At 36.1% G+C, this 27,217-nt stretch overlaps 1 protein-coding gene across 1 annotated transcript; it reads left to right on the top strand.

Annotated features, from left to right (window-relative positions):
- The first annotated feature begins 12,280 nt into the window (after nt 1-12,280).
- LOC127125932 (uncharacterized) lies at nt 12,281-26,996 on the top strand. Its single transcript, XM_051054790.1, has 16 exons — nt 12,281-12,503; nt 12,606-12,720; nt 14,177-14,248; nt 14,341-14,457; nt 14,554-14,627; nt 15,627-15,729; nt 17,003-17,045; nt 21,030-21,092; nt 23,427-23,653; nt 24,233-24,353; nt 24,436-24,539; nt 25,253-25,366; nt 25,448-25,618; nt 25,691-25,840; nt 25,921-26,066; nt 26,634-26,996. The coding sequence occupies exons 1-16, from the start codon at nt 12,422-12,424 to the stop codon at nt 26,783-26,785; spliced, it is 1,854 nt and encodes a 617-aa protein (XP_050910747.1). The 5' UTR covers nt 12,281-12,421; the 3' UTR covers nt 26,786-26,996.
- Nucleotides 26,997-27,217: the final 221 nt, after the last annotated feature.

Below are 27,217 nucleotides of genomic sequence, written 5' to 3'. Positions count from 1 at the left end.
AAAATCATCTTTCAGACTAGCTTTATTCAAGTCTCTATAGTCCACACACATTCGGACTTTTCCGTCTTTATTAGGCACGGGCACAATATTGGCCACCCATTGAGGATATGTAGAAGTCACCAGAAACCCCGCATCAATTTGCTTCTGAACTTCTTATTTAATCTTCACTGCCATATTAGGATGAGTTCTTCTGAGCTTCTGCTTCACAGGCACACACTCAGGCTTCAAAGGCAGGAAATGTTGCACAATATATGTATCTAGACCAGGCATGTCTTCATATGACAAGGCAAAGACGTCGACATATTATCGTAGTAACTCAATCAACCCCTTCTTCACAGACTCTTTCAGGAGTGCCCCAATCTTCACCTCACGAACACAATCTTCAGACCCCAAATTGACTATTTCCAGATTCTCAAGATGTGGCTAAATGATCTTCTCTTCGTGCTCAAGCAGACGGGTGATCTCATCAGGAATCTCTTCAACATCATCTTCTTCGGCCTTAAATACAGGGAACTCAAAGTTGGGAGATGGTGTTGGATCATTATGTTCAATGGGTTTGATCAACCTGCATAATGATTTTGGATATAAAAGAGATTTTAGAATTCAAACAAGGCAAACCATTATGCAGATGAAAAGATTGATTTTATTCTCTTTTTAGGGTTTTTTAGTGATCACCAATTTCATGCAAAAAGCAAAAAGGAAAAATAATTCGGAAAAACAAACATTTAACATGTAACTTTTGAATGAATATCATTGTATTAATGTGCCAACAATGTCATCACTTCTCCTTTTGGCATGGGAGAAGGGTTTTTAAACAAAAGTGAACACATTACATGTACTTATGGACAATTGTTGGAACATCAACAGTGACCCAATTATTGCAGACTCCTCTAGGGATGACAAAGTTGCCAGAATCTTCCTCTGCATCATCTTCCACTATAGCAGCAGCCTCTTGGTCTTCGATCATGTGGATGAAACCTCCACTCTAGAATAAACCGTGCTCGTTGAAAGTGCCTGAAGAGTACCCTATACCAACCCGAGATTTATTGTCTTCCAGCTTAATCATTTGTCCTAAACCATTAGTTGCGCCATGCTCAATGGCCAACTTCGCATCATTGTAGGATGCAAATGAAGAAGGTTCTTTCCTTGAAGGCTCAGCAATAGATAAGGCTTGGAACAGAGTCCCAACCTCATCCTCAGCATCTATGTAGGAAAAGGAATACAAATGGCTTACCAAGATAGCCTTCTCTCCCCCTATCACCACCAACTTTTTATTCTTGACGAATTTTAACTTCTGGTGTAGGGTGGATGTCACGGCGCCTGTCTCGTGAATCCATGGTCTGCCAAGTAAGCAGCTATATGATGGGTGGATATCCATGACCTGGAAAGTGATCTGGAAATCACTAGGTCCAATCTTGATTGGGAGTTCAACTTCGCCAATCACAGTTTTCCTCGACCCATCAAAAGCCTTAACAACCACTCCACTCTGCCTCATGGGAGGCCCCTGGTAAGAAAGTTTGGCCATAGTGGATTTTGGCAACACATTTAGCGATGATCCTGTGTCTACCAACATATTAGACAAGGCATCATCCTTGCAGTTCATGGAAATGTTTAGAGCCAAATTGTGGTCTTTTCCCTCCTCGGGAAGATCAACATCGCAAAAGCTCAGATTGTTACAAGCAGTTACGTTTGCAACAATGTTGTCAAACTGTTCAATTGTGACATCGTGATCCACGTATGCCACGTCCAACACCCTCTGCAAAGCTTCGCTGTGTGGCTCAGAATTCATCAGCAAAGATAGGACAAATATCTTTGATGGAGTTTGAAGCAACTGATCAATAACATTATACTCGCTCCTTTTGATGAGCCTCAACATCTTATCACAGTCCTCTTTCAGAATGCCATTCTGGCCAATAGGGACAGGAGCTTTAGTAGATTTAACAACAATAAGTGCCGGATTCGGAGAAGGAGAAGAAGTTCCCACAGGACTGGCAGAATTATTAACAACATCAGCTCTTCTCATGTCATCCTGGGTTTCGGCGGCGCTGAGAAAACATGACCACTGCGGGTCACACCACTGACATCAGATATAAACACAACAGAAGTGGAGGGAAAAGACACCTCCTTCCCATCTTCTAACGCAACCGTGTTATATCTGTAGGGAACAACTTTATCTGAAGAGTACGGGACAGGGCCCGCTAGCTTGATAATAAGAGATGGAGAGACCTTCTTCTTGCTGCCATCATATCTGACAACAACAGGTTCGGGTATTCTAAAAACAGGGGATATAACATTCACTTCGTCCTCATCACGATTCTGAAGTATCTCGATCACACCCTGATCCAACATCTCTTGGATGTCCTTCCTGACTTGGCGACATCCTCTCTCGTTGACAGTGCACACTCGGCATCTGTCGTGGTCATGCTCGTAATGATTGTATCCATATAACAGTCTATGCATCTCGACCAAAGATTGCCTGATATGACTGACATACAAGACTTTATATTTGCCAGGGCAACCCTGGGCCATATTTACAGCAGATTTCCCATGCTCGAGCAATGGGTTTTTCTTAACATTGGGACCTACGTCCTCGAAAAACAAGACCCCACTTCTAACAAGGTCTTGAACCTTGGTCTTCAGGGGATAACAGTTCTCTACATCATGTACGGGAGCACCAGAATGATAAACACAGTGAAGCTTCGGCTTGTACCACCACTAAGGATTGGACGGTACAATAGGTGGATCGCGTGGAGTGATCAACTTCCTATCTATCAGCGATGGATAGAGCTCAACATAAGTCATTGGAATTGGATCAAAAGTGACCCTCTTCCTATCATAGCTAGTGCTGGTATTGTTGTTGTTTCGAGGCTGGTAGGCCTGCTGTTGCGGACGATGCTGTTGTTGTTGATATTGTTGATGTTGCTGTTGTTGATGCTCATAATGTTGAGTTACCCTGAAGGCAGGTGCTATATGAGCCACCTGGTGCTGGTTACTGGCAGGGCGAACAGTCTCCCTCTTTGCAGAGGGTATTCGTTTAGTATGGGAAGACACGGTATGTGCCTCTCCCTCTTTCTTCTTTGCAAAGCCCCCATACCGCTTTGCAGAAGAGCCTTCATCCCTGGTCAGACGTCCTTCTCGGACTCCTTCCTCTAGCCTCATCCCCATGTTCACCATTTCGGTGAAGTCCGAGGGAGCACTAGCTATCATCCTCTCGTAATAAAATAAACTCAAGGTCTTCAGAAAGATCTTGGTCATTTCCTTCTCTTTGAGTGGGGGCACAATCTGTGCGGCCAATTCACGCCACCTCTAGGCGTACTCCTTGAACGTTTCCTTCTCCTTCTGGGACATAGCCCTCAGTTGGTCCCTATCGGGAGCCATATCAACATTCTATTTGTATTGCTTGACGAAAGCTTCGCCAAGGTCGTTGAAGGAGCAGGTGTTCGCACTATCCAGACCCATATACCATCTGAGTGCGGCACCGGACAGGCTGTCCTGGAAATAGTGGATGAGGAGTTGATCGTTGTCAGTGTGGGTTGACATCTTACGAGCGTACATCACAAGATGGCTAAGAGGGCAAGTGTTTCCCTTATACTTTTCAAAGTTAGGTACTTTGAACTTGATAGGGATCTTAACGTTGGGCACGAGGCACAACTCAACAACAAATTTCCTGAAGAGGTCTTTCCCTCTTAGAGTATTCAGTTCCTTACATAGCTCAAGGAATTGGTCATTCATAGCATCCATTTTCTCATAAACATCTGGGCCCTCAGATGGCTCAGAATGATAAATGGTGTCATCGACTCTCGGTAACGTGTGCACAACGGGAGGTGGCACAGCAAGGACCGGGCTAGATGCCGGCATAGAAGCAAAGGTCGGAGAGAGACCCTCTGGCACAAAGTTAGCGGGCATCCCCCAGGGAAACCTGGCTGGCATAACAGAAGGAGCGAAATGAGCAGTGGCGGCAGGCACAGTAGAGGAAGCTACCTCTGAGATGACCGTCCTCTGGGGAGGAGTTGCAGGCGTTGGAGAAGACTGGCTTTGGACGGCCAAGAATGACTCCACCAGTGTAGTCAGCCTAGCTACTTCTTCCTTAAGTTCTCTATTCTCTTCTTCAAGATGATCCATCATCTTTGAAGAGTTGGCCCTGGTGTTGTACCGGTGCGTCAGCTTGTCTTCAAAATAAATGAAGAACACAGAGTTAGACCACTGATCAAGAAGCCCTGAACAAAACCTGCTTATGCATATGATTTTATTTTTATTCAGAGGAACTTTTAGAGATATATTTGCAAATGTTTGGAAAATATTAATCTTTTAGACATATAATGGAATATTCATATCAATAATATCTGGAAAAAAATTTACACCAAAGAAGTACAGTCTTGGTAACCAAATACAATACAAGAGAGAAGGAAAATGAACATCTTATGGAACCCTAGAAACAATCGTCCAAAGCTCTCGAGACCGGAAGGTAAGCTGCACGAAGCCTCTTCACCTTTCTCTCATAGGCAGCCTCCATATCTGCTTTCTCCTTGGCGAGCCGATCATACTTCCTCTTCTAAAACTTGGATGACTGAGGAAGAAGAGAAGTAACCACATCATCAGGCTCGTCGATAACCTGAGGTTCCAGAAATTCTATCAAAGCATCCTTATCTCTGAGTTGCTGAAGTAGCTCCTCTCGCTCACGGACCCAAGACACGAACGGTCTTCATCTCTCAACTCCTCTACTCCTTGGTTAGGGAGGGTTGAAGGCCCAACCATAACCATAAGTGTAGGTCTTGGGTAGTCATAGGGCATGCGGTACTCAGAAGCTCTCTTCCTCACCCACGAGGTGTAGGGTTCCAAAGCAATACAATTCTTCGGACCAAGCTCTTTCCTTCCCTTCCTATGAATCTTGCGCCAAGCGTGGACCATTCTTCTCTTCAAGTTTTAGGGATCTTTACCCTCCTGAAAGAACACACCTTCTAACAAAATGTTATTAGGTTTATCCTTTAAGGGGAACCCAAGCTGACGACGAGCCAAAACAGGGTTGTAGTTAATTCCACCACATGTACCAAGAAGAGGCACATTGGAGAATTCACCACAAGAGTCAATAATTTGGACACCATCATATACACGGTTGTACCAAAAGATATCATCATTAGTGAGAGACATAAGTCTCGTGGACCACCGTAGACATCCTTTGTTCTCCTTGAAGGCAAGCGTCTATGGCAAGTGCGAAATAAACCACTTGTACAATAGAGGCAAACAACACACAATGGTACCACCACCCTTTGCATTCCTCATATGCAAAGAGAAATAAGTGCCACCCAACAGAGTAGGAACGAGATTAAGAGTAGAGAAAATCTTAATGGTGTTCACATCCACAAAATTGTCGATGTTGGGGAATAACACTAGCCCATAGATGAGAAGTACAAATACGGCTTCAAAGGCGTCCTCACTCATGGCCTTCCCAAACAGAGTAGCTTGAGCAATGAGGAAATCAGATGGGAGACCTTGAATTCCACCTTTGGTAGTCATATGAGCACCAATATCAGATACATCTATGTGCAACAGATCAACAATCTCTTGGGAAGAAGGAATTCTCTCCAAGCCACTGAACGACAACTGATCTAAGATAGGTATACCCACAAGATATGCATACTCCCCAAGTGTAGGCAAAAGCTGGAAATTCGGGAAAGTGAAACAACGACACAAGGGATCATAGAACTGCACCAACACACTCATCAGACCTTCATCCACCTGAGTAGCAAGAATAGACAGAAGCTTCCCATGGCGAGCTTTGAACTCCAAGGGATCTAATACATAGGATGTCAAACTCCTTAACTCTTTCAAGTCGGGTTGTCTGAAACTGTACTTCTTCGTATTCCTTCTTTGCTTATCCATGTCTGAAAATTTGCAAATAGACCTCTTAAGTTCCTTGAATTTTTTCTCGTTGTTGATGATATGGATGCAAATGAATGCATGAATGCATGGATGCAACAATCACACTCAAGGATCAAGCAAGTCACACCATACAAAGATCACGGGATGGATCAAGTCATCCTTAATATCAATCATCCATTTTGGTGGATTATGGTTTACACCTTATCAACACCCAAGTTCCATTGATATTAAGGATATATGAGAACAGATCAACCGTGAATCAAGGGTTTGTTGCAAGTCATGAGCATGAAGTCTCGGTTAAGAACCACCCAAAGGGAGTGTACTATGGTTAAACCTGACAATCATGTTCTAAAAGAGGTTCCCATAGTCATCATCTCATCTTTCGAGTATTATCGGATAAAACGACTACTCGTATTCCAAAAATATTCTCAAGAGAGACTCTTATGAGTGTAGTATCGCATAACAATCGTATCAAATCTTACACTTGAACGATCTACGCACTACATCCTAAAATAGGCCAAGATGGGCTAGGTAATCTAAGGTCATTGGCTTATAAGGTTTATATTGGAAAGAGTAATGCCTAACCACGATTACTCATGTGACATTATTGATCCCAACAAGACCTCCACCAAGTGAATGGGCTTGCAAGTCAACTTGCTAAGGAATAACTCCATACAAGTCACCAATATTATGCCATTCTCCTATCATAAGTGCACTCGAGTTCGGGTATAGAACTCATCTCACAAGAGACCATCAAGCACACAAGCAATTGATATATATCAAGCAATTCATACATTACAAACAATACAGTCATCCCAAATTTGCACAAAAAATATGTCACAAGTAAATATAAGCATATAATACAACAAAGGCAAAAAGTAGGCTAAACCCACTAGGAATGCTTCCCCAGCAGAGTCGCCACTTTTCTGTAGCGGGGTATTCGTTACCTTTAGATTTATTGACTAAATCAAAAGTAAATCATACAATTTGAGTCGCCACCGCACTTCTATTTATTTAAAGGAAAGGTTAGAAAGCGAACAAAAACCGAGAAGTTTTATCAAATCAAAAACTAATAAAAATGTCAGAGATCTGGGTAAGGGGTTGATTATGCAATGGGAAGGTTTTAAACACCCAAAACATCCTTAGTACTCGAAGGGAGCCCTTTTTCGTAAAGTTGTATGGTAGGTTGGTATTTGTGAAAATATTTGTGCAAACATGATTGGGGAGATGAGAAAAGAATATACAAATTATTTACAATTTTTGTATTTGAATGGATGAACTCATTGCCTACGTACCATCACAAAGGTAGGATCAAAACCTCGTAGTTCGGAGTAAAAATCTCAAAAAAAGATATGGGTGAATTGATTTGGTCAAAAGCCTTAAGGTCTTTTGTTATCAAAGGGAGAAAACTCAACCTAAACCAACAATCCACCATGTGAGGAGAGCTTCAACATACTAGTGAGGGGTCCACCCTATAATAAGTATGGAAGACTTATAGTCCAATCACTAAGGATAAGGTGAGGTTTACATCAACCACTATGATAACTCAAACCTAATGACTAATGTTTATGAAAAGTTTTAACAAAATGGTCATTGGAACCACAAAAACAACTTGAGTGAGTTGTATTTACAAATTAGAAGTATTCATAAAATAAAGTCAAAGTTGACTTAAGATTCAATTCAAAATAAGTATTAAATGAAAAGAGTTTGAAAAATCAAAGGCATATGGCCTAGGTTTCTAATTTGAAGACAATGTCAATGTTTGCACAAAATAAGTTTGGCTTGGGTTAGAGTGGAGAGAAGAAGAGAAGGGCTAGTCCTAAACATGCAAAGATGATGGAAGAGATAAAACCCTTGAAGTTCCTTTCTTGAGATCATAAAGATGATCCAAGATGCTCATTTCCTTTGGACTTAGCAATTAACTCAAACAATCAAACAAGTATTCAATCAAGCTCCTAGGATCTCCATTTGGCTTGTCTTTCTCTTAACTTGGATGCTTATGACAATGGTCCTTCTAACTATCTCAAATTTGGAATCCCTATCATAAGAGAACAAACAATCAAAAGGTTCACAATGCAATAAAAGAAATAGACAAAGAGAGAGTTTAGATTAGGGGTCCTTTCAAGCCAACTTCAAGATGTAAGCATTCTAAAGGCATGAGGCCTAGTTGCTCTTCAATAATTTTAGCATTCTAAAGGCATGAGGCCTAGTTGCTCTTGAACTCCATTAAGCATAGGTGAGGTCCTAATTCTAAGTCCTTTCTCCCTTTTGCATTGGGTTCACACAAACAAAGATAAAACAAGCACAAGGCAATAGTATATTTACACAATAATATGCTCAAGTGAACAAAAGGCAAATGGCATAAACATAAACATAAGCTCAAATTAGCAAAGGGAAAAGACAATATGAATAAATAAGCAAGAAATTAAAATGCATTAAAGTAAATTGCAAAAATTAAATGCTTGAATTAAAAGTTAGTAATTAGTAGTTAGTGTTAGTGTGCCATAAGGCAATTTAGCGCTATATTAAGCAATCGTAAGTGGACTAATATAGTAGTCATACTTATCTGAGGCCGATCAATAAAACTATAGACAAATAAACACAAGTTAGAGATCATGACTAGTAAGCCAAGCTCCTACAACTTGTCATGCCAAAAGAAAAGAAGAGTGACCTTGTATGGATTTCAGGTTCTTTGCTTGACCAAGAAGCAACCTATCTTGGACACAAAGCAATTCACTTGATCTTTGATCAAGTTGAATTTGATTTGGATCAAAGAAGGTTAAGCCCCTCATATGTCAAGGCATACCACAAATCATTAACTCATTGGTCAAAAGAAAAAGAAGAAGATGAGAGATGAAGATGAAATGTACAAAATGAAAATTCAAAAGACATATTCAAAACAAAATGATCAAATGTGAATGGAATCAACATCAATCAATGGTAAACAGAAGTGAAATGAAGATTAGAAGTCAAGAAAGGTCAAACATATTTTTGGTTTTTCTTTTGGAATTAAAATAATACATAAAATAAAATGAACAAAGTAAGGTCAAACTTCAAATCCTATTCAAATCAACTTGGATAAGTCCAATTGGATCATCATAAGTCTAACATGGTCAAACAAGATTTGACAAATTTTCTCAATATTTATTGAAAACAGAAACTATTTTTAAACAATTAAAAAATGAAGAAAATACCACAAATGGACTAAAATCTCAAATAAATCTCAAATCAATTAAGAAATTGATGAGAATATTTTTCATAGACTTATCATCATCCACATGTATTAAGAAAATATTTTTGGCATTTTTGAATATCAAAAAGTATTTAAAATGAATTAAAAACAACCAAAAACAAAATAATTCACAAAAAATATTAAATTGAATCACAAAAATAATTAAAATTCATATTATGAAACTAGAATTTAAGAGAAATTTTTTGCAATTGGTCCCATATTTTTGTGATTCCAAATAAAAGAGTTATGAATTTTTAAAAATAAATGGAATAAAAGAAAATAAAACAGAAATTAGAAAAATAGAAAAATCAGGAAGCGTTGGATCATCATTCATTAATTGAAGTGGCCAATCCAAGGGACATGAGGCGCACGCACATGGTGATCATGAGTCAACAACATCACACAACGAATTAAAAAGAGTCAAACAAAAGCATGGCCGGGATTAGATCCTATATGTAAGATCCAATGGACACAAGGCCAGCCACGCGGGAACAGTGGTGGAAACCACCGTCTTCTCCGGTGAGTTAACTAAATCCGGCCACCAGTTGCAGGTTTTGCAACCTCAACCAAATCAAACGTGCCTTATACCAAATTAAAGTTGGGGTGATGTACATCACCCATGTAACCTTGGATTGCTCTAAAGATCTCTATGGAGAGAGAGAAATCTGAGATGGAAAATCTAGGTGTTCAATCTGCAGTTCATCAATTCATGAAGTTAAAGCCACCATTGGCTTGCCTCTCACACGAGAACTTCAGAAAACCAAACAAACTCAAGCAAAGCACAATATATGGTGAGATTCGAAGTAAAACAGTTAAGATGTAAACCTTTGAAGTGCAACTTTGATGAACACAATCCACTCCAATTCTTGATTGCAACTTGATCTTGAAGTGTGGTATGAGTGCAAGACTTAGGAATTAGTATTGAAGATCAACTGATGTTGTTGAAAATCAAACTTGAAAAGTGAAATGAAAATGCAAAATTCCTTTGGTGTGAAGTTGGGATTCAATTCCAGCAGAGTTTTAGGCGCCTTCAGGTTGAGAATTGAATGAAGCACTACATCTATTTATAGCTAAAGCTGCAAGGAGAGTGAATGAAACTCGTGTGCATGATCATTGGATCCTCCATGCATGGGCCTGTGCAGGCGCATGTGAGGCCCAAAGGGTGATGCAAATGAATGCTGAACACAAACCAAGTTGAATTGGACGTGTGATTTGAATGACATTTGCTTGTGTATCAAGATTTCATATGAAATGCACAAATGGTCATAAATATTCCTCTCTTTGAAAGTTCCATGTGGAAAATCCAAACATAGGCATGTGAGTAATGGTTGGAAAGGTCTTGACATAAGAAGCAAAAGCTATGTTGGACAAAGAACCATTTGGAGTTTGGAAATTTATGAAAACTGGCCATGAAGTTTGATGTACAAAACATGTCTTTGAAAAATTTGCCAAAAGTGACCAACTTTAAGCCCTTCTGTTTCAATGATGCAAGCCTCAAATGGAAAAACCTCTAACATCAAAGTTGTAGGTCTTTTCAAGAAAATCAATTTGGACTTAAATTTTTGCATCATTTGGAATTTTAATGAGAAAGTTATGGACACTTGAAGTTGGACTTTTTCAAGATTCAATGGCTTTGGTCCAAAGTGACCTATAATGTTTTGTATTATCACATGTGTTTCTTTTAGGATTATGAAATTTTGTCCAACATAACAAATGCATTAGACATCTCAAACTTTCCAATACAATTAGTCTCACCTCAAAATAATGAAAAATGAGTGAGTTAGGTCCTTGGGAAGTTGACCTAAAATTAGGGTTTCAGTCAAAATGATCTATAATGTTTTGAAATGAATGATGACCTTCCAAGTTTCAAATAGATTTTTGATGAACATGAAAATTGTTCATATGGTTCTTAAGAACATTGTTTCTCTTGGGGTCATCATCATTTGACAAACACATCAAAAGTTAGGTCTCAGTGGATTTCAAAATAGTCAGATGATTTGACTGATCAACTTCTCAAGTCCAAAATCAAATCTTGATGAATGAATGATTGAGGGGCCTCACATAGACTCATATATGCATAAAATGATGAATGAAAGAACTTCCCTTGATTGAATTTGATCATAGGTTGAGGTTGCTTCATGAGCAAGGCACAATCAATGCACAAATGAATTAGGGTTCCTTGGGAAGCAATCCTCAAGCCCTTTGGTTTATCTTGATCAAATTGCCAAATTGAGATACTTGGGAGACATATATGATGATTGAGAGCTTTGAGGACCATTGTCATGCTTGCTTTCATCTTCATCTGGCCACTTCAATGGGCATAGGGGCCTCCTAGGAGCCTTGGATCTCATGATTGCTTGAGCTTCAAAACAAAAGATGTCAGTGACATATTTTTATTCTTTTGGTTAGTAAACAAAACAAGAAAAACAATAATATACAATTCAAACATGCTTGGTGGTCTCAAACCACTCACACAAGTCCCAACCCTAGGGTAAGGAGCCAAGATGCTATGATCCTTGAGGCAAAATGCAATGAGCCATGATATGATGCCATGAGGGATCTTAGGGTCAAAATTAGGGTCTTACAAGTACGACTCAAAAATATATGTCAATTTTAAAATAAGTCAATATGTGATATTACTTATTTAATATTATTAAATATTTTTAATATCAAAGATATAATATTAGACTACACAAGTGTGACACATACAATGAATCTAATCTATATTTTGTGAAGAAACATTTGATTATTCAATAAATTTAAAAGTAAATTTTTTCTTATAATTTAGATAAAAGAGAGTATAAAGATTGTGAATCACAATAAATAAGATAAAATGTATATACAAAGGTGACACATACAATGAATATAATCTATATTTTATTCAGATACATTAATTATTCAATAAAAAAATTAAAGATAAAAAGGAGTACAAATAAAAATAAAATATCGATAAAATATAATTAAGACTATTATCCATTATTTCTTTTTGAATTTGAGCAAAATAAAAATAACACAATGAAAATAAAAAACCCCTTTGATAAACAAAAGACCAAGAACAAACAAAATCCAAGATTCTTACAAAATCCAAATCAATTTTAGAGTAAATAAAAATAACTCTTAATCTAGAGAAAAATAAATTGGGACCCGAAGTAAAAAAGTAGTGCATTTTGCGGAACCGGTAGCAACTAAGCACAGTGAGAGTATATAATATTATATAATACTGCTGCAAGTCATTCCTCAGGACTCTTTTCTTTACATTTCGCTGCGTGCTTCTCGTTTTCGCATAACCGCAACTCCGGTCCCGATACAATGACGGAGGCGAACGATTCGTTTTCGCCTCCGTCCCTCACCACACTCTGCATCGATCATCTCAAACGGAAACTCGTCCTTGGTACAATCATATATATTTTCGTTATCTATCAATTTTTTTTTATTGCATTATTTAGACACGAGGTTTATGAGATTTTAACCTAGAGTTTTGAAACTGTTTCAGGCGATGATGCTGTTGTTGCCATTCTTCCTGATATATACGAACTTCCGTCGCATTTGATTGATGACTTAATCTCGCGTTTACCTCCTATCGGATTGTACAATTTTCAACTTCACTTGTAAGTTCATTTCTCATTCTACTTTTCACGGTAGTTAACTCGTTTGATTAACCATTGCATGCATGAACTATTATGTGGAAGTTAAGGCTTAATAATGAATCAGTAGAGTAGTTTAGTTATGATTTGTAGGTTAGTCAATTTCAAAGTTATCACAGAAATTGAAAATTTACCAATCATATAATGTTAGTACTTTTTTGATCAGCCAGGAGTAATACGATATGATACTTTCAACATTAGGATTTTTCCGGAATTTTGTTAGTTTCGTGCACTGAATTGTATGGCATTTACAATTTTAGGGCTAAATTGGTGGTTCACGATGATTGGTGTTTTTTTTTGTTGCGTGTTTTGAGTACTAGCTGTTATCTTGTTATGTTATATACCCCCTCTGGTCCTATTTATAAAAAAAATTACTTTTTAGATTAATTGAATAGACAATGTATTTGGTCTATATATTGTCGAGATACATTAGTTATTCAATGTATAATGTATCTAAAAGGTAAATTTTTTCTTATAAATAGGATCGAGGGAGTACTATTTAGTGAGTGAATATGCCAATTGATCATTGAAGTGTAATCATGAGTCAAAATAGGCTTTAATTTTTTAGAATTGGCAAATACAGCAATGAAATTATAAGTCATTCAAAATAGTTACTGTATCATCTCTTGTCGTTAGAGACTACGGTGTGGCAAATTAGTTGGGTACGTGGTCCCCCCAAGTTGATCCCACAACTATGTCACCATACTAATCTGTGTGTGAAACTTAGGTCTCTCTTAAAGAGTAATTTGCCAGTAATTGGTCCTTGCATGATTGCAATACTAACAAATTTGTCTGAGTTGATGTGAATATGTAAATTTCATAGGCAAGTTAATCTCTAGTGAAGTGACATTTATTTGGGATAAACTTGCAATGTAACATGTCCACTTAACGTGTGAAGTCATAGCTTTTAACGGAAAAAGTTAACAGAGAATATTTTGAATGACATTTTACAATTTCAGGGATGTATTAGCGGATTCAAATAAAAAAAAAGAAACTAATTGTATTGATGCTTACACTTTTGAGGACTAATTTGCCTATTTAAGTCATTATTTAGTGTTATATGGATAGCAGGAGAGTTTCTTAGTAGTATTAAAGTTCTTTGTTAGCTGCTGATTTTATCTTTATTCTCCTTTGATGTCTTACTTTGGTTGGATCACTGTCGTGTTATTTTTGGTACAAGAGAAAGTTAGAAATGTAAAATTTTCCATTCAGCCTTAGTTTTTGATAAATGATAACGGATAGAATAATTTCAAAAATAGAACAGTACGATGTTCTGCTAACTAACAATGATTATATAGCCTAAAGCCCTTAACACATTTTAACCACAGCGAAAAGACACACCGAACAACTATGTAAGCGCATCCTAAGACACTTGTCTGCATCATAAATTTCAGCTTCTCAATAGTTATTATTTGAACAGGCCATTCCAGGATCTGACTAAGGAAGATTGTTTGCACGACGACTCAACAAACAACAAGAGAAAACGTTCCAGGTGAGAATTTTATAGTCATCTTGTCTGTGCAAATACATTCAAATGTTATCCATGTTGGTTATGAATTTGTGAATGAAATCTTGTTATTTCAGGGATTGGAATCTAAATACAGCATGGCGAAAGAAGTTTGAGTTGCGATGGCCTAATCTCATTAATCAGATCCAACCAACCGACTGGCAGAAAGTATACTGGGAGAGCCATGTGCAAAAGTATCTAAACTATAAAGCATTATACTATTATGTTTGTCACTTGATATTGGTTTCACTCAAAATTTATATTTTTCTATAATCTACTTGAAATTACAGATGTCTGGATGAAGCAACAGAGAAAGCACTAGTCACATCTTTTAAAGGACGTATTGGTGACATACAGGTTTCAGGTACTATGCTAAGTTGCTTTCTTCGGATTGAAATTTTTAACACGAAGTTTCCTTTGAGAAAATTTGACTCAGTTAGGAATTGTTAGAGATGTGGCCCATGGGAAGAGTTGAGAGGAGGTGAGAATCTTGCCATTTAAGTGGCTTGTGGCCTGTGGGCATTTAGGAGGTTTGCAGATCCTCAAAGTTCTGCAGTCAAGGGGATTTTCCCTATTTTCTTCTAATAAAATACTAGTTCCTTCCTATCATATCAGGCTTCTAGCTCCAGATAAGGAAAAAAGTATGTTCAATTTTGAAAATGGTAATGAGATAATTCAATTTTGCTCATGAGAAAATGTTGTATGTTTTTTTTAAAAATTTTTAAAAACGGATGATGAGATGTGATTTGATAAACCTTTGGGACCTTTGACCATTTGGGAGATTTGCAGATTCTCAAAGTTCTGCAGTGTAATTTTGTAACAGGCTTCTAGCTCCAGAAAGTATGTTCACTTTTTAAAATGGCTATGAAATAAGTCAAATTTGTTCCTTACACAAAAATGTTGCTCGTGTTTTTTTTGATAAAGAAGAAATGTGATTGTTATATGTTGCTTAAGCTTTTCACTTTTAAGGATATATATATAGTATTTGAGACTTTGATACGTTGAATGCGTTCCACGAAGCCTTTGGCTGATGACAGATAATGAATGAGCAATATTGACTATTAAAAGTTTGTTCAGTTGATTGGTTATCCTTTTGGAAAAATTATTGAAGTGGCATTTTAGTCTCTTAAGTATTTTCTGTGACTGTGATACCTCCCTCGTGAGTATAAAACTTTTGAGAAGAAAAAGACTAGTTCCAAAGAGTTTGCTTTGGCATCAATCACATTTACAGTATGTATACTTAAGGTGCCTTACTTTGTGCAAAAATAATCCTGTCTTTGTGGTGCACACCCTACTTCACCCGTTTTATTTTGTCAATTGATAATTTATTGAATTTTCTTCTTTTTTCTCATCTTCTTTTCAGACGGCACACTGAGCTATATTGGTTTTGTGGGACTTACAATTCAGTCATATCGTAAATATTCAAAACTTTCTTACCATTGCCTACAATTTGGCAGCCATGTGAGGTGAGATTTTAAATTGTTTTCTCCTATCATTGTTTATATAAAAACAATCAGTTTTGACTGCCTTTATATAATAAAGGAGTGGCTATGAGTTCAATCCTTACAATTCTTAGTTAGTCTTTATTTACCTTTGACCGAACTTTGTGGATTACCCGAGTCGAACTTTTTCCCCTAGGGATTTGAGGGTTAAGATTAAAAAAATATAAAAAAAGGAGTTAACCACGGATTACATTTTTGTATTCATGGAAAAATATTTTCTTTCTATCAGTAAAGCTCGATTACGTTGAGCATCAGTTTTTAATTGAGCTGACTAGTAAGCTTGGTTTTCCCTCTGCATTTTTGCTATGCAAAAAGTAGGCTGTGGCAGCCACCCACTAGATTGGATCATTTTGATAGTGAGGCATTCTGGTAGCATTTGAGAAATTGTAGCAAAACATATGATTTGAATTTTATTTCAAATTATGTCATGACAACAGTACTTTTAAGACACAATGTAGTTCAAATTGACCTGAAACATAATGTATATGCACATCCAACTAATTGCAAGTCAGAGGCCAAGGATACACACAATGACAAATATTAGGAAATGAAAGGAGATATCATTGACCAACTCTCCTAAGAGTGGCAATTGAGTCGATTTATCCATCATCCAATTAATCCAAACATAAACCAATCCACTACACAATAAAATTGTTAATGGACTGGATCCAATCCATCCATTTAATAATATGAATGAATTCGATTCATTCAACTTTTTTTTAAAATTTAATGTATCATTTTTATTCTTTTATGCATCTCCTCTAATGTTCCACATCTTAGCACTCCCTTCATTGCATTCTTGTCTAAGATGTGAAGAGTCAAATAGTTGAAGAGGTAGTTATGTTCTTCCTCGTAGCGGCAGTGAGTTGGGAGTTGTCCATGAGTTATCAATTGCGTGTCATAATTTTTTTTCTTTTAAAAAGGATGTCTGATACCGTAGCAACAAGAGTAGACAACATATTGGTGTGTGTTCATTTAGACACGGGAGGCAAAAGGGCCTATATTATAGGTGCATCATAGAATAGCACTCTTCTAGTTCCTTTTCATTTTACAATTGGGGCTTATTAATTCTTGTCATTGACCAGAGTCACACTATTCTAGCATGTATATTAAGATTCCTAGCCATTTACAATCCATCACATAATAGAAACCATTGGCTTGCCAAATTATATAAATTTATGATCACTGCATTTCTTGATCAAGTTTTTCACTTCTTTTTCACTTTGTCTTGATGCAGTTGTCTGAGACTGCAGAATATTCTGTGTGATACAGAAACTACTGTAAGTTTTGTGCTTTCTAGAATATCACTCCTTGATTAACTCCACTTTCTTTTGTACTTATTTTTTGGAATCATTTTCATTTTGTTAAAGTAGAGATGAGGAAGTTAATTAAGTGTAGCAAAGATGAGGGTGTTGCGTTGGATGCGTGATACGACTAGACACAAGCTAGAGAGTGTTGGGGTAGCATTTATAGTAGAAAAGATGGTGGAAAATAGGCACAGGATAAAATTAGAAATGACAATATTAGAGAGTGTTGGGGTAACACTTATAGTAGAAAAGATGGTGGAAAATAGGCTTAGGTGGTTTGGGCATATAGATAGAAGACTTCTAGATTTTTTTGCAAGGAGAGTAGATCATATTGAGAGGAGTCAAACAACTAGAGGTAGAGGAAGACCTAAAAAAACTAAAAGAGAAACTATTAAGAAAGATCCCGAGATTAATGAATTGGATAAAAATATGATCTTGAATGGAACATTATGGTGTAGTTTGATCCATGTAGCTGATCCTACTTAGTGGGATAAGGCTTGATTGTTGTTGTAACTGCATCAATAGCTTTCATAACCTCAAGGAAAGCATTGACAACTAGTTAGTTGTTATATACATTAATTTCTGTCCATGATAACTGCTACTTTGAAAAAAATTATTTGTAAGAATGAGAAAGTATTGAGTGAAAATTCTGAGTTTTATTGAATTGATTCAGAACAAAAGAGAGTTCACATTATATAGTCAGTGCAGAGTTACCACTGAATACTATCAGCATGATAGAGTAGTATACAGAAGCAGTGTGCATGCACTGCAGCTCTGTTTCTGTTAGAAGGTTACTTAATCTGTGAGTTAGTTATGGTAATTATTGTGCAGTTATCACTTTTATGCAACCTGCACTCTATTTTTAGTGAGTTCGCTGTTATTCTGATCATTCATTGCAATATGCATATTCATCATTCTCAATATATTTAAAATTTGTATTCTGCGTTTGTTGACATCAGTTGCCAAGCATAGCATGACGACTCTGATAACGTGAATTTTATCTATCCGGTTGTTGTATCAATGTCTATTATTTTAATAGTCATACAAATTTTAAATAATTTTATATATTTATAGTCATGTAATTTAGCAGCATGCATTATCTTGTATTTTAAGTATCATATTATATGTCAATAAAATGATTTTGATAAATCACCAAATAATTAAAAAATTTATGAAATTTTAAAGATTTGATTTATTTAAAGAAGTTACAATTTAACGATTGGATCAACGAAATTCACATTTTATACAAAGTTATTAGGTTTTCCCATACAAAAAGCAGAACAAAACATTGAAGCATTTTTATTAGAATAAGGGATATCACCTATCAAGCACGGACACCTCTAGGACCAGGCGTGTCGCGGTGTCTGGCATTTATATGACACGTACGACATGTGTCGGAAAATTCCTACAAGTATCGCCAAAATATATTTTTTTTCTTTGCTTCGACACTCTTTGAATCGGTCTCCGACACCCGTATGACACTCATACGACACGTGTCGGAAAATTCATACAAGTATCGCCAAAATATATTATTTTTCTTTGCTACGACACTCTTTGAATCGGTCTCCGACACCCGTATGACACTCATACGACACGTGTCAGACAAGTTTTTAAAAAAATTGTTCTTTAGTAGTGTTGGGAATGGGGTTAGGATGACTTAATCTTAAGAACCAAGTAAATTAAGCCCTGGGAGACAAGCTATCTTAGACAATACTAGCATTATTACAGGTAGGAGTACTAGAATTCGACTGTAAATAGGAGGCTTAAGCGGAAGCAGGAGGTTGCAGATGAAGCACAGGGAACTCATAGTCCATGTCTGCCTACAGAGAGCCTTGGGGGAGTATTTCATTAGTTGCATGTTATTTGACAAAACAGGGACTAGGATGACGCAAAAAATTAGTGTTATCTTTTGCAAATTTACACCCACCGGTTAGATTTTTTGTTATGGAAGGGACATGAAGTACATTATTTTAGACAAACGTTACATTAGGATTGGAAGGAGAAGGAAACTTGGAGGAACCAACTGAGATAATAGGCAAACCTTGACCATTTCTAGTGTAGATTGGATTAATTCTTTCAATTGGTGCACATTGTTGGATATTTTGGAAGCTTTTTGTGACATGGAATGAGGCTCCAGAGTCAAAGAACTAAGTGGTGTTGACAGAGGGAATGGAGTTGGTAATCATAGCATTTGGTGGATGGATAGGTGAGGGTAACATGGTTGTAGCTTGTGTTTGGGGACAAACCTAGAGCTCTATGATATCATGTTAAAGTGAAGCAAAGCTGAGAGAAAAGAGAGAAAACTGAATTGATTTTTTTATATTCCTTTTGAATATTCTGCTATAATTCAGATCAGAGAGAGCTACAGTATTTATAAGATGTTTAACCTGCACCTTACTGGGACTAATCCTACACCAGCTGTAACTAACTTGCTCAGCAGGTTTGACAGCTATAACTGTCTTATAACACCTAAAGCTGATGGGCAGACACACATCTAACAGAACTAAAGTGATCAGGTGCACAACCTAACTAATAAGCTTGGGATACAAATTGCTTTCATTTTTAGGAAGTAAACCCAAGAGTTGAAAACTCATTCAGTGTGAGCCAAATAACAAAAGCCCAACACTTACAAATAATACACCCAAAAGAAAGCTAATAACAAAAATAAGCGGGATTGCAAGCCCACCATGTCAACACAAAAACACCAAAATAAAGTATAAGAAAGCCTAGCCTTAGTGGAAATAGGAAAATGAGAGGGAAATCACTCCCCTGGAAGTTGTTGTAGATGAAGGTTAAAACTCAAATGATAGAAGATGTTGCTAACAAACTCCAAAAGGTGCACCAGTGGCAGCCCAGACTTGATGGCAACACTGCGATGGTTGTTCAAACAGTGGTCGCCAGATTAGGTTGCTGATTGTAGAGCTCCAGGCTCTGATGGTCAGGGGAAAGTAAGAGTCAAGTTGTTTTTGGTCACTTAAGCCCCAACTGGCTGTGGAATCTCCCCTAAAGATCCCCGCCCCCTCGACAATGTCTATTTTAAACCTGTTTTTGGGTCCCTCCCCTGATAATGCTATGTAACACTGCTACTGCCCTCGATTTCTGGCAGCAATTGAAGCCACTATGCTACACCTCCAGTCTGTGATGACAACTAAAGAATACCACCCACTGAACTGTTTCTTACTGCCAAGAGACACTTTACAACTGAACTAAGAATTGCAGAGACTTGACATGGCATTCTGTACTATATCATGATTACCTCAAATAATCTGTCCTTTAGAATATCAAGAAAGTGTTATTAATGTTAGCTTTAGTTGAGTTAGTTTAGTGTTTGGAAGCTTGCTCTACAAGCTACTGTTGTAATAAAATCTTGCTGTGCAAGTTAACTCTAGTAAGTGTCAATTTTTTTCCCAATAATATCCCTATTTAATTGTATCTTGTCCTACAATGCATTAATTAGTGCTTCTGATCTAACTGGTACAATATGACATTTTACTATAGAACTTATTTTATTATGGTAGTTTAACTAATAGTTTTTTGGGCTTAAATACACTTTTGGTTCCTCCATTTTAAAAACCATTTTTCTGTTCCTTCGGTTTCATTTTTTATTTATTTTCCACCCCCATTCCATTTTTGAATCATTTTAGCTGATGTGGTATATTCATTTATGACTTGGCCGTGTTTATTAGACCTTTTTTATGACATGGATATTTACTGTGGCCACATCCTATATCTGAAAAGTATTTTAATTTAGGTTCATGCGTAATGCATTTTGAAATGTCAATAAAATGGAAGAGGGGAATTTTCCCTTGAATCTATCTGCAATTTCCTCAAGTTATTATATTTATAGTACGTTTCAAGATATTATATGATGTTTTCATAAACTTTGACTTTTTAGTGCTTTAAAACCATGTAATATGTATGTCATCATATAACCCTGATTCTGATTCTGACTTGCAGCGTTTGTTGAAGGAATGCAAGCTGGAGAATCTTGTGCTAAGATGTATCCGATCTAAGGAACAAGTGAGCTTCCTTTTTCATGTAGATATGTATAATCTATAATCCCTCAGTCCTAAATTATACTCCCTCCGATCCTTTTTAAGTCTTTTTTTTTTAAAAATCTTTTTGTTCCTTTTTAATTGTCATATTCAAAGTTCAAAGTAGTATTAATTGCACTTTTGTCAAAATTACTCTTAATTATTTATTACAGGAGAGAAAAAAGTCAAATGAATTAATAAATAGTTAAGGATATTAAAGGTAAAAGAACAATAGGCTAATCTGTTAATAATGTACAGACACTAATCTGTTTATATTCTAATTTAATTTGCCTGACTGATGAACTAATAGGCTAAGTACAAATTACTATTAATAATAGTAGAAATACATTATTTACAACACTCTTTTTCCTAGGGGTGTTCAAAACCAAACCGACCCAATAGAAAACCGCAAACCAAACCAAACCAAACCAAAACCGCAAAAAACCGCATTTGGTTCGGATGCATTTGGGTCATTTTTTAACAAAACCGCATGGTTTGGTTTGGTTTGCGGTTTGTATTTTGCGAACCGAACTAAACCAAACCAAACCGCATTATGTTACCATCTAATCTTCACTTATCTCACATCCAATCCAAATCTCAAACCTAGAATGCCCTTAACCTTACAATTACAAACGATTTTCTCTTACTCACACTTAGGGTTTCAATTTCAACCTTCTTAAATCTCTACTAGTAGTACCGCACATTCTTCTCGTCTTCTTTGCCATATACATTTCAACTTTTCTACTCTAATATGTCATCTCTTATGTTCTTTCTTTTTCATCTTTTATATTATTGTTTTATCTTTCAATTACATTTTTATCGCACATTTCTTCTCAATCTTACATCTCTTATGTTTTTTTTCATCTTCTCTAATCTCTCTTCTCATATATTTTTTTTTATGTTTTATTATAATATTTATGATATTATTTTATGCTACTATTTTATATATGTTTTTTATTCCATTTTTTTTCTAATCTATTTTTTTTATATTGAATGAGAAGTTTTTGTCTAAATATGATGAATTTTGATGTTATTTACTAATGTATGAATGACTAAACACAAAGTTATGTTGTTCTCTATAGGTGTATGTATGGCTAAATAAAAATATTGTAAAAAACCGAACCAACCGAACCAATCCAAACCGCATTCATTTGGTTTGGTTTGGTTTGGTTTTATTTCTAAAAGTCAACCGAACCAAATCGAACCGCATGTTTTTTTCTCTTGCGGTTCGGATGATTTTTATCATCAAAACCGCCCAAACCGCACCGCGAACACCCCTACTTTTTCCAATTGTTGAATGAATATCTATCATTCTTAGTTTGAAAACAACCTTTTCAAAGTTATCGTTGTTCATAATAGTTCGCATGTCCCTTGTGTAATTTCCATGAACATTGATTCAGCACTAAATATGGACACCACACTTTGTTTTTTGTTCATCCGAGTCAAGATTCTCACTCTGGATAGTGCAATATCCCATAGATGATCTCCTATCCCCAAAATGATCCAACATAGTCAGCATCAGTATATGCTTCTAGACCCACCCTTTCATTCCATTTCAAAATTCCTCTACTTGAACTTCCTTTCAAATATTACACAATTCGGAGTGCAGTTTGTAAATGAATCTCTTTTGGTTTGTGCATGAATTGGCTGACTAAACTTACAACAAAAGTAACATCATATCTAGTATGTTAGATATAGAAGTTTATCGACTAACCTTTGATACATTTCCTAATCAACCCCAATGTCTTATTCCGTGTTCTTTAATTTTACACTTGGATCAATTGGTGTACTTGGAGGTTTGCATATTGTCTTGCCAGTCTATTGTAAAAGATCGGTAATGCATTTCTGTTGAGATTTGAAGATTCTTTTCTTAAGCAGGCCACTTTAATTCTCAAAAAATACTTCAATTTTTCTATGGTTTTAGTCTCAAATTCCTTAACTAAGTTTTTGCCTAAATGTCGTCGCTCCTCATCATCACATGTCACTATAATATCGTCCACATACATGAATAACATTTTTACTCCTGTTCTCTCGGAGTATTTGATAAAAAATTGAGTACGGCCTCCTTTGGCTTTGCTTGAAGTCTAAACCTACAATAATATTTGTTAAGTTTCCAAACCATGCTCATGAGAACTCATGAGTTATACCTTCCTTTTGACTGAAAGAATTAAGTTAGTGATTCCACACCCTCGTGAAGCTTACCTTCTGGATTGCTGTATAGATCATTTTACTTTTCAAATATGATTTTACTATATCAATATTTTTTCCAAGTGTAAACTACCTCTATGAGCTTGATGGTTTCATATTCACTGTTTCACAGGTTGATGGATTATGCAAACTTATCACTCAACATAGAAGAACATTAACGTCGTTGGAGTTTATTCACTGTACAGTCTACATAGACTTTATTAATGCAATACTTGATTCTGTTGTCTCAAAGGGTGTAGAAAAACATGGGATCAAACACCTCTCAATCGTCTCCTCGAGTTTTGGACAATGCACTTTTGCTATACCCAGTGGGCTTGAATCATTTGTGTCTTCAGCAAGGTAGGTACACAAGTGTAAATTGGCTTTATTTTTATTTTTTATTGTTTTTATTTTTTTGAAAGAACTACTTATACGTATTTTTATCAAAGTTTGATATGTTCTCTGAGTGATAAGAACTACTTGAAGACATAGTGTGATGATGTTAATATATCTGAACAATGGTTGTTGCTTTTCTATTTCTCAGGAAATCCAGTGTACAGTTGTTTCTTCAGTTATTTTTTTGTTTTATTTGGCTAGCTATGTATGGGTGGTTGAGTAGGGTGATTATGTTTATATACATAGCTTCTATTCAAATGTAATAGTATAATGATGAATGATAATACAATGACATCAATTTCAAATATTGGAGAAATTGACTAACATGAGAAGCATTCATCTTATGTAATGTATAAGATCTAGTACTCAAGTCAATCTCCTACTCTGTTCCTCACCTGACAATAGTTTTATCACACTATTTAAATCATTTAGAATTGTTTGCTTAATTAATTATGCATTTTTTTATTTCTCTTGGAATTATGACTAGATTATAGTTTTTCTGTCTCAAGTATTTACCTTCTCTCATGCTGATGCTTCTGCTAGGTCCCTGTGCTCATTAAAATTATTTGACAGTCACCTTGGACGGAATTTTGCAAAAGCTCTTTTCATGACTCTTCTCGATGTTTCCTCTAGCATATCTGTCCTTGACCTTTCTGAGAATGAAGTAAGCTTATCATCTACATAATCTTCTTTTTGTATTGTGTTATTATTGTAAGCTAACACAAATTTCATACATACTATTCAAGATAGCAGGATGCTTTTCTCACCTTAACAGGAGACTATCAAGTGGTTCTCATTTGTCTGTTGGAATTGGAAAGTCCTTACAACTGTTGCGCGTACTCAATTTGAGGTAACACCATACTAAATAGTTGTGTTTTCTTGCGTGATAGGAGAAATCTTTGATGATCGACTTTAGTTGGCTGTGATGGACAATTTAACGGTGTACATAAAATATGAGAAAGTTTCTCTATAACTGTATCACGTCTTGCTTTTGGCACATGTTGGTGCATAGTGTCATGATTAGTAGGGGCATTCACAGCTCAATTTGGATTGGCTTTGAGGTAAAAAGTCGTATAATCCAAAGATTAAAGTACTATACAGTTTGGTTTAGATTGTTTCTTGAAAAGAATCTAATATGTTCCAATTCGATTAAGTTTGGTTTGGATTTGATCAGTTTGTTCAGTAAACTAACAAGTATTGTAAAAATAAAATAAAAATTAATACATCATCTCATACTAATAATAAAATAATTATTAAAATTTATACATACAGTTGAGTTTGGTTTTTAAAAAAGAATCTGAAATCGGATCCAATCCAAACTGAATGGTTTACACAAGAAAATCCAAAGATATTCAATAAAATTCAGTTTTGTGCAGTTTTTGAACTTTTGAATTGGTTTGCAGTTGTTATTTGGACCGGTTAGGACGTGAATCACCCTAGTCACTATTCTCAACTTTTTAAGAGTTAGATTTAGTATTAGCTTCTGTAAGACAGTGTTGATATGTTTTTCATTTCACAGTATTATATAAACAGAAACTTTTTAATCTGGTTTTAGTTACATAGGGGGAACAGTTTACGGAAAGAGGATGCAGAAAGTCTTGGATATGCTCTTGCATACATGCCTAACTTGGAGGACCTAGATATAAGTGACAATCCAATTGAGGATGAAGGAATCAGGTCAATTTTATTCTCATTTTGCAGTTACATTTCAATAATATAAAATCAGAGTTGGGTGTCTGATTGTCTACCATCAAACAGGCATTTAATCCCACATTTTGCTGGAACATCTGGAACATGCTGCCGTGTGACTTCTTTGAAACTAGAGGCTTGTGACTTGTCCCATGATGGAGTTAATCGTCTTCTTGATTCCTTTTCTCCCCTCAATGCACCATTGAAGTCTCTTTGCATTGCTGAAAATTACCTTGGAAGGTTTGTGTATAGGCAGTATTCATCTCTCAGTTTATCTCCCCACCTCAATTTTGATTGGTTTTTCATATGCAGCAAGGTAGCAGGAGCTTTGGGAAGATTTTTGAGCACGTCTATTGAAGTACTAGATGTTGCAGGCATTGATTTGCGTTCAGCTGGTTTTCAAGAGCTTCAAAGTACGCTGATAATAACGGAGAAGCTTAAGTTGGTGAAAATTAATATAAGGTCAGGACTAATACTTAATATTCTGCCATTGCTTGTTTAATGCTGTACAATAAAGTGACACTTCTTTTCTTTGTTGGCAGCAAAAACCGTGGTGGGATTGAAACTGCCCAGTTTTTGTCAAAACTCTTGTTACAGGCTCCACAACTAGTTGATGTGAATGCAGCAAATAATTCCATGCCTATTGAATCACTGCCCATCATCTCCTCTGCATTAAAACTTGCACAAGGTATTTATAGTGTTCTTGTCCGTCTCTTATATTAGTGATCTCAGATGCTGGCACGTGCCCGCTAAACTGATTATTAAATTGATTTGTTGCTAAAACATGCCTTCTAAACTCCCATCTGAGATCTCTTATGCTCCACACCATCCGTCCTTGAGCAATTACCGACCTTCGAGGAACCATTTAGAAAAATGAGCGTTTACTCATATACAGTATAGATTGTTTAATCTGTATAATAAAAGATTCCAAACCCGGCCATTGTGCTATAGTGTTTTTAGGGTTAGCCGCTACATGGGATTTATCTAGGATTAATAAGTATGATCTATGCTTACTTAGATGCAAGTGTGGTAACAGTAACATATTATGGTCAAACAATAAGCAACTTTCATCTAGAAGAAAACTCCTAATTCAACCTCATTTTCTTACAAGAATTGAGAGTGGATTATCTTCTAGGGAAGTTGATGTAGAACCTATTTAAATCTAGTTTGGTAAAATATATTTTTAAGTTCCGATAATTTATGTTTCAAATCTTTGACAGCTTTCGATTTAATTGTGAATGTTGTGATGCTTCAGGTAAGGTTCAGCATTTGGACTTGACAGGACATAAATGGGACTACAAGCCAGAGCATGCTTCTCTACTCACTGAATTTGTCCATAATGGAAAGCCTGTATTGATTCTTCCATTATTATTAGCCACTGCTGCTCCTTATGACCATGATCCTTAGAAAACAAATTTAGTGTGATTTCAACTAGTTCTTATTCAAACTGAACTAAACTTAAAACAGCAAGTAGAACTAGCAAAATTAAAAACGATACAACTGAATAATATTGGATTTTTTTTTTGTGAACAGCACTTGAATTGGATTTGGAACTTAATCTCTGTTTCCTATGTGTCAAGTGTTTAGTTTTGATAATATAATAAGTTGTTTGTGAACATATCACTATTTACTTTAATTTAAATAAGGTTAAGGCCATAGTAATACGATTCTTACTAATTTTGAATGTTTTTAATCTATGATGAAATGACTAATCAACAAGAAAGATACAGGATTCTTACTAATTTTGAATGTTTTTAATCTATGTTGAAATGAGTAATCAACAAGAAAGATACTGGTGGTTGAAAAATCCCAATCTATTTCTGTCTATTTAGATACTCG

Source organism: Lathyrus oleraceus, chromosome 3 (assembly GCF_024323335.1).
Source record: "Lathyrus oleraceus cultivar Zhongwan6 chromosome 3, CAAS_Psat_ZW6_1.0, whole genome shotgun sequence".
Classification (NCBI taxonomy): Eukaryota; Viridiplantae; Streptophyta; class Magnoliopsida; order Fabales; family Fabaceae; genus Lathyrus; species Lathyrus oleraceus.
The sequence above is the reverse complement of the archived record's forward strand: the minus strand, read 5'-3'. Positions and strand labels throughout refer to the sequence as shown.

Coding starts and splice junctions, on each gene's coding strand:
- LOC127125932 (XM_051054790.1), top strand. CDS start 12,422: ATGACGGAGGCGAACGATTCGTTTTCGCCTCCGTCCCTCACCACACTC. Junction 14,628..15,626: donor TGGTGACATACAGGTTTCAG/GTACTATGCTAA, acceptor TCTTCTTTTCAG/ACGGCACACTGAGCTATATT. Junction 26,067..26,633: donor TGCATTAAAACTTGCACAAG/GTATTTATAGTG, acceptor GTGATGCTTCAG/GTAAGGTTCAGCATTTGGAC.